The sequence below is a fragment of the Tupaia chinensis genome, unplaced genomic scaffold (assembly GCF_000334495.1).
Source record: "Tupaia chinensis unplaced genomic scaffold, TupChi_1.0 Scaffold000355_1, whole genome shotgun sequence".
In the NCBI taxonomy this organism is placed as follows: domain Eukaryota; kingdom Metazoa; phylum Chordata; class Mammalia; order Scandentia; family Tupaiidae; genus Tupaia; species Tupaia belangeri.
In genome coordinates this window covers 14,002,657-14,011,320 of record NW_006159850.1, presented here as the reverse complement: position 1 = coordinate 14,011,320, position 8,664 = coordinate 14,002,657, and the positions used below count along the sequence as shown (strand labels likewise).

At 40.6% G+C, this 8,664-nt stretch overlaps 1 protein-coding gene and 1 non-coding gene across 3 annotated transcripts in view; both read right to left on the bottom strand.

Moving 5' to 3' along the window:
- SF3B3 (splicing factor 3b subunit 3) overlaps window positions 1-8,664 on the bottom strand; it is a 55,900-nt gene that overhangs the window by 43,876 nt on the left and 3,360 nt on the right. For both annotated transcript variants that reach the window (XM_006152655.3, XM_014589405.2), the window contains exons 2-5: window positions 7,872-8,003; window positions 3,555-3,881; window positions 2,030-2,202; window positions 1,322-1,463 (exon numbers count right to left, since the gene is read on the bottom strand). In XM_006152655.3, coding sequence (XP_006152717.1) covers window positions 1,322-1,463; window positions 2,030-2,202; window positions 3,555-3,881; window positions 7,872-7,941 — 712 coding nt within the window. In that variant the 5' untranslated portion in view covers window positions 7,942-8,003. The remainder of the gene's footprint in view (window positions 1-1,321; window positions 1,464-2,029; window positions 2,203-3,554; window positions 3,882-7,871; window positions 8,004-8,664) is intronic.
- LOC114008577 (small nucleolar RNA SNORD111) lies at window positions 2,562-2,641 on the bottom strand. The gene has a single exon (XR_003550098.1). It is a non-coding gene; the product is annotated as a small nucleolar RNA SNORD111 (small nucleolar RNA).

Here is an 8,664-nt window from a genome sequence, read left to right as displayed (position 1 = left end):
TATCTTAGCGAAAGAGCTTCCTGTTGAGCCTCCTGGCATAGTCTTCACCCTCCATTCCACCAGGCAGTATGTAAGAATGTAATGTTTCTGAGTATCAATCTCTAACACTTCTGCTTTAAATCCTTCAGTAAACTGACACCCACCACCACTCTTATCCCAGTTCTTTAATACTTCAATCACGATGAGTCTGTAGACCTTTGCATGAGCGTTCTTCCTTCTATTTGGGCCTTTGTGCGTGCTGTTTCCTTATCTACAACAGACTCCTCCCCACACCCACAGGACCTACCTAACTCCTAGATAGTGCTCAGGTCTCAGAAAGCTTTTCTACAGAAAGCTTTTTCAAACACATTCCCTTGCCTTTCTGGACTTAGGAACACCTTTTCTATGCTGTCATGGTTGTTTGGCAAAGTCACTGGTCATTTTCTGGTCATTTACATATGTTCATTAGGCTTCATCTTACACAAAGGGAGGTACCACATTTCACTGTTCACCACAGCAACTCTAGAGCCCAGCAGACTGATTTGACCCATACCAAACACAGAGGCTCAATACAAATTAGTTGAATGAACAAAGCCCTTGTAAATGAAAGTTACGGCAATGTAACAGCAAGTAATGAGATATGTAATCATTTTGGGGGAACACATACCCACCCAATATATTTATCAAGTCGTTGGGTCCAGGACTCAAACCACACAGCCTACGCCTACCATGTGAAATCCAGCTACCTTAACCACTATGTCATAGGCTGGCCCCCATGAACAGTTTTATCTTGTTGGGATTGTCCATTTTGTTTGTCTTTTCAAAGAACTAGCTTTTGATGAAAGGGAAAAACCGACCACAGAAAGTTATCACAGTAACTAAGAGTAATCGATATTGCAAGCTGACTGCTCTCATCCTTTCCTCCCTACTCCTAGAAGAATATGGAGTTATTAAGGTGCAAGATACTCTATGCACAAACTTTTTTATCACTCCACCTCGTAAACTTTTTTTTTTTATTTTATTCACCTTTATTTACTTATTTTAATTTGACCAGAGGGGGACAGAGCAAGAACAAGGGAAGGAGGGAAAGTAAGAAAGCTAGCCCCCAGGTCCAGGACTCAAACCACAGTCGGCCATGTGGAAGTCCAGCGCCCTTAACTACCACGCCACCTGCCAGCCCCTCCACCATGTGAACTTCTAACCTCACCAAAACAGAGACAAGGTGCTCATAGCTATTTACAAATGGATTAATTTCCAAACTTGAGTATTAAGTAAAACCTATTGAGTTTGTGCATAAAACAGACTAAGAATAGGGGACAGAGCAGCGCTAACAGAGAAGTACCTGTAATAAGGAAGTTGCCATGCTCTTCCAAAGGCTCACTGTATTTTCGGACCACGTGATTTAAACCAAGGTCTAGCTCATAGAAGGTAAGCGTCTGCTGGGTATTAGCTGCTGCTTCCCCTGTTGGATCATTGTCTGCTTCCTGTAGAGGAGTACAGTGACATAAAGACTAATTGGCAGCACAAAAACCCAAGAACTTTTAGAATGATAACAGCATTATGACTTTTCCCTTTTACAAACAAACTTAAGTCAAAATATGCCAAATGGTTTGACGAAGTTCCCACTACAAGACAACGACAGACAGAGCTAGAACAAGAACCGGAATTCTGGATCCAAGATTCCTCCTAGATAAATACAGTCTTCCATTCAAGGCAAAGAAAGGTAGGCTGTGCCTTTCACTATTCCCTGTGAGAAAAGACCCCAAGCCCAACATCACCTTTTTCACACAGCTCTTCCCAATAAACACCTTATTTCCCTAGAGAGACTGTCTAAATCAGAGTAAAGGCGATTAAATGGTAAAGTAAGCTCTGAAACATTCCAAAGAACTTCATAAGACATTCTGAATATGGCATTTGGAATACGGATAAGATCTGCTAGCAAGTCGGATTTAAGATCTATACCAAGAAAACAATCTTAGAAAAACACTGAGATTTTGACAAGAAATTCTTAAAAAAAAAAAAAAAAAAAAAAAGCCATGATCCCCATTACCTCATAATCCATTTCCAAACAAGCAAACATTGGATTTTCAAATCCCACATCCACTCCAACCACGTGATACACTAAAGTGTTTGCTTTATGGGCCTCCAGGGGAGATGAGATAGTAAGTCGGGCTGCAGCATCTCTGTTTAAGATATACACCAATTTCTGTTTCTCAATAGCACCTATAGTTGAAAATGATAAAATATTAAGACTTTCAGAAAATAAAACAGGCTTACAACTACACTAGCACAATTACTTTTCAAAAAGTCATTTAAAGTCATTATTCTACTAAGTCAATACTCTATTAACGCACAAGTGTAGTAACTCAGGACCCTGTTCCCTATCATTAGAATAGGCATCATTATTTTGACACACTCCCCCTTTCCTAATAAAGATCTTTACATCCCATTAACTCAACTTTTTTTAAGGTGACCTAGACTTAAGGACACTAGAAAACTAAACAGTAATTCATAAAAATTCCTAGCTTTATGCTTTGAATTAGATCTAATGATTTTCTGACTGCTCAGAGGTCGCCCTCCATATGCCTGATCAGATACACAGAATTTTCTTCAAGAGTTTTATCAGAGAAGAGACATGAATGTGAATCATCACTTCAGGCTGATGAAAGCAACCTTATTCATTGTTTAATAATCCAAGATCATCTCAATGTAGTTTTTACTACAGATGCGGTAAAAAATTTAAAAGCCTGAATTCCAACTAAATGTGGAAAATAAACACGACTTAAGACTTTGCTCATCATTTTACAAGAAAATTCAACTTTTTAAAAAAGGAAATGTAACTTTAAGCCATTAAGAGTAAACCATATGTGATTCAATGTAATATGAACAAGATTATGATGATAATATATAATTAAAAAAAAAAAAGAGTATAAACCCAGGGGTACCAGCAGATGGCGTAATGACTACATCGCTAGACTCCCATGTAGTTGATTATAGTTCAAGTCCTGGACCCAGTGGCTTAAACTCACACCAGGTATGTTTCTGTGCATGCCCAAGAAGAGAATGAAGAAGGGATTGTGGTGTGGCCACCCCCCACCCCGTTCTCGCTTTCTGTCTCTTTCTGGCAAGCGCACATGCTCTATAGCAAAAACCTCTCAAAAAAAAAAAATAGATTAAACCCAGGGACAAGTAGATGACGTAATGGTTACATTACTGGACTCCCACACAGTTAACCATGGTTCAAATCCTGGACCTGGCACCTTAAAAACTCACATCCGGCACGTGTGTATGTGTGCCCAAAAAATTCCAACAAGAGACAGGATTATGGCATAGCCACTTCCTCCAGGAGGTATTTTGTGCTTTCTATCTCTGTTTCTCCAGTGAGTGCATACATCCTACAACAAAAAACTCTTAGAGGGAAAAAAAAAAAAAAGAATAAATCCAAACATGATGCCAAGTATTACCCATATAAGTGATGCACTAGCATAGTGTCAATGTCACTGCACTGTCATGCTAAACTGAATTTGTAAGAATCAAAGATATACTTGATAGAGGGGGGAAAAAAAATAACTTACTAATCATAACAGCTCGCCCTTTGGGATCCACAGCTAAGAACTGGCCAGGAACGATGCGGCGACATCCACTCTTACCAAAGGTTTCTTGATGAATTTTCTCAAACATATTCTTAGATGGCTGGTATTCCAAGATAACAATCCGACCTGAGTCACTGCCAACTACAATGTAGTCTTTGGTGCCACCTGTCAGCCTAAAGGCCATGAGCGACCGAATAACACCAAATACTTCCACAGTGAGTAGGGTATGTACTTTGCCAGTGTTGGGGTCCGGGCGAAGCAGCTCCAAGATCTTCCCACGAGAAACAACAATTTCCTGTTGTTTAGTTCCTAGAGCACCATAAAATAAAGGTCATAAACAGTCAAAACTAGCTCAAAAAGTAGTAAGGCTAAATTGAAATAGCATTAAAGACAAATATAATTAAACAAACTGGGGGCTAGTATTTTTGTTTATTTTATTTGGGGAAAAAACTCTTCAGAACTAAAAAGCTTTAACAAAAGTGATTATCAAAAAAATACATTTAGAAAGTGATCACATAAGATACTTTAAAATAGTTATTTTTCTAGAATTTGCCATCAATCTGTATAACTGGGAATTGTCTATAAACGATATTAACATATATTTAACAATTAGAAGATTAGAATTTCTCAGGGCCAATGGGCATGGTGGTTGAGGCTCTAGACTTCCACGTGGCTAATCAAGGTTCAAGTCCTAGACGTGGAGGTTTTCTTTCTGTCTCTCTCCCTGTATCTCTCTCTAGTGAGTACCTGTAGCAAATGAAATAATACTTCTTTTTTTTTTATTAGGATTTCTCAAAGGCTCTTTATTCTGAAACCATCTTTAAAAATACAATTCTTTTTTTTTTTTTTAAAGAGATTCCCCCCCCACCACCATGGTATGTTGTCACACCACAATCCCTTCTCCATTTCTCCCTCTTTTCAGGATTTTGCTTTTTTTTTTTTTTTGAGAAGTTTTTAGCTATAGGGCACGTGCGCTCACAAGAAAGATAGAGACAGAGAGACAGAAAGCGAGAAAGCACCCCCAGGGGGGATGGCCACGCCGTAATCCCTTCTCTGTTCTCTCAGGATCTTGGGCATGCACGCACACGTGCCTGACATGACTTTAAGCCACTGGGCCCGGTACTCAAACTGCAGTCGACTACATGAGAATCCAGCGACAGTCATTACATCTGCTGGTCCTGCATTTCCTTTATTAAAAGTTGCATTTTCTGATATCTGATATCCCATCCCTGCTCATCCAATCCATTCTCATTTTTTATAAAGCCATTTATAAAGCCATCTCATTTTGTAAAAAGTCACTATCATGCCATCTTACTTTTGCAAAGATCTTTTGGAGATTAGAGAAGATGAAGTATGTATTTTTTACTCCAAAGTGCTATAGAAGCTATTAATATAAAGCATTACATAAATTATACTGTCCTCTGGTGGCTAAGAATAAAAATTCTATTTTAGAGAAAAATGACATTTAAACTGGAAATCTGACAGATACAGTATCAAAAATGTCTTTTCAAAAATTCTTTCCTGGGACTAGCAGATGGTGTAATGGTTACAATGCTGGACTCAAACATACTCAACGGTTCAAGTCCCAGACCCAGTGGCTTAAAACACACCTGGCCTGTGTGCAATAAGCTCACAATGTACCCAAAAATCCTGACAGGAGAATGGAGAAGGGATTGCAGCGTCGCCATCCCCCTGGGGGTGATTTCTCACTTTCTGTCTCCACAGTGAGCACACAAAAGCTGTATAGCAAAAATCTCTCTTAAACAAAAGGAAATTCTTTCCATGGAGCAAGACTGTGGCATGATGATAAAACACAATGCTCTCCAAGACAGATCCAGGTGAAAAGGTGCCAGGTTCATTTCAGGAGACCTCCCTGAGTACAAGGGACAAACACATGCCCATGATTCAGCACTGGGTGAAGCTAGAGGTGGATAGCAGTGTCAAAACACTTTGAGGTGCACACTCACTCACACTCTCGCTCTCTCATTCACAGAAGAAATAAACTTAAAGTAACCAGTCAAAAAATAAATAAATAAATAAATCCCGGGCCTACACGTGGGGTGATGATTGAGGTGCTGGATTTCTACATGGCCAATTGCAGTCTAAATTCCGGACCTTATGACCTGAAAAATCACACCAAGTGTGTGTTGTGTGCCCATATGCCCCAAATCCCAGAGGAATAAAGAAGGGACTGTAGTATGGTTATCCCCCAGGGGGATAATTTCTTACTTTCCCTCTCTCTGTCTCTGGTGAGTGCATGTATCCTATGGCAAAAAAAAACTTAAGAAAAAAAAAGAGGAACATCTCTGGTCCAATCCCATGGCACAGTGGTTGAGGGTGCTGGATCTGACGACCAAATCCCCGATGCTGGGTGCAGACCATGTGTATGCCCAGTATCCTAACCGGGTGGAGACGTGGAGGAAAAGGGACCACAGTACAACTGTGGCCCCCTGAGAGGTACTTTCTCCCCATCTTTTCTTCTCTCTCTCTGGCAAGGGCAAATAAATACTCTGTACCAATTTTTATGAAAAAGATCTTCTTTTTCCAATCCCAGCTGAAAATCACTGCATTATCTACTAAACAGTCACAATTCCCTAAAGTTATGTACACATATAATTTCCTTCATAAAATGTAGCAAAGAATAAATTATCCAAGTGTATCCCTTGTGACTGATTTAATTCACAAATGTTAAATCCACAAATGGTAAGAAAAAGTTTTTATTTTATACTCATTAGTCTCTCACTTTCTATAACTCTCAATCACCTGTTATTTCTTTCTTTCTTTCTTTTTTTCCCAGAGGTTTTTGCTATAGGGTGCATGCGCTCATTAGAAAGAACGAGAGAGACCGAAAGCTAGAAATTACCCTTGGGGGGATATGGCCATGCCGCAATCCTGTCTCCATTCTCCTCTCGCAGTCGTGGGCATGCACGCACATGCGCCCAGCGTGAATCTAAGCCGCTGGGTCCAGGGCTTGAACCGTGGTTGAGTACATGGGAATTCAGCGACATAGCCATTATGCCAACTGCTGGTCCCTATCACCTGGTATTTCTTTCTAGCAAGTTCATACAACCTGGCCTTCATTTATCTTTCCAGCTCACCATGCACAGCACAAACTAAATGAGGAACATGTATCAGCAACAAACAGCCCTTCACCTCAACTGCACTTGCCCTTTTCTTTTCTTTTTTTTTGTTATAGGGTGCGTGTGCTTGCCAGAAAGACAGAGAGACAGAAAGCGAGAAATACGCCACAATCCCTTCTCCTCCATTCTCTTCTCAGGATCACAGGCACGCACACACACACACACACACACACACACACACCCAGCATAAGTTTAAGCTACTGGGTCCAGGACTCGAACCGCAGTCAACTACATGGGAGTCCAGCACCATAGCCATTATGCTAACTGCTGGACCTGTACCTGCCCTTTTCTTATACAAATTGTCCTGAGGAAGCCAAGGTTCCAACCTTCCCTTTAAACTATTTCCCTTGATAACTTGATATTCTTTAGACATCCTTTTGATCCAACTTAATGTCAAATTTAAATCAAAGATGTCTTCCATATCCTTATGACTCATAGCAATAAGCTCACAATCTACCTGCCACTAGATAAGTAGCCAAGAAATGGGTACCTTATAAGAATCATTACAGTGTGTGGCAGGGAATGCATGTAGAATCAGGTAACAGATAATGCAACCCAAGTTATCAACAAATGTCACAGACTGCAAGCCAGACTTGGACTGTTCATGTTTTTAATATATTTAAATTTATTTAATATTGGTATCATTTTTTTTTTTTTTTTGGAGAGGTTTTTGCTATAGGGAGCGTGTGCTCACCAGAAAGAAAGAAAGAGAGACAGAAAGAAAGAAATCATTCCCGGGGGGATGGCCACACCACAATCCCTTCTCTTCCATTCTTTGCTCGGGATCTTGAGCACACATGCACACGCACCTGGTGTGAGTTTAAGTCACCAGGTCCAGGACTCGAACTGCAGTCAACTACACGGGAGTCCAGCGACACAGTCATTACGCCAACTGCTGGTCCCTATTGTTAACATTTTTAACTTGCTATAAGGCTAGGTGCTCACCAGAGAGAGACAGAAACTGAGAAAGTAAGCCACCAGGTCAGGGACCAATACTCTCATGTGGGAGTCTAGTGCCTTAACCACACCACCTCTGGCCCTGGACTGTTCACATTTACCAAATGTTTTCACATAAGTGGAAAAATTTCCTCCAAGAGATAAGCAAAACATGTATTATTAATTCACTGAAATTCAGGAAGGCAGAAACTAGAGAACTTACCAGAGAAATTGCCATGAATGGCAAAGCTGATGCCAGTGGCTCGCTGCAAGGTCAAGTTATACAGGAACATGGTGGCAGCAGAATTGGGCCACCCAGGTCTTGATTATACCAACGGTACCAAGTCAAAGCAAGCTGAGGGCACACATAAACAGAAAACCAGTAAGAATCAGTTATTTTAACCAACAGTTCTATGTAGGAACTTCAAGTGAAGGCAGTGTAAACCCCGTTGAGGACCAACATATTGGATCAGTTGGATCAAGTCATGATACATTATTGCATAGAAAAATACGTCCGTTGACTTCTCCAACAAAACAACAGTTAAGAGTGCTTTTAAAAAAAAAGAGTGCCTTCTGAGGGGGCCATGCAGGCAAGCTGGTAAGGATGCTGCCTCCCATTCTAAGGCAAGGCCTGGACTGGGAAGAAACTGAGGCAAGGCCCAGTTTACGAGCCCTCCCTTGTGTCCTTGAACTGGCCGGTATTTAATTTCTCTGCTGTGAGTTTTACTGTTATTACGGTACTCTGCAAGGGTAAAACATCACCCCCAACTACTGCAATAAAGTCTATTAGTGATCTTGTAGGAATGTGGTTCCCTAAGACTGACTCGAGGACCAGGAAGTTTAAGACTCCCCCACCTGTCTGTTTTTAAGCCAAAATTAACAAATAGATTAAGTTAGTATAAACCAAATTAGCATTAGAGACTCAACAAACAAAATGCAGGAACCCACAGATTTATTAGAGGAAAAAGCCTGGATGGGACAACAGAATAAACAAAGCTGAGGGCTCCACAGAAAGA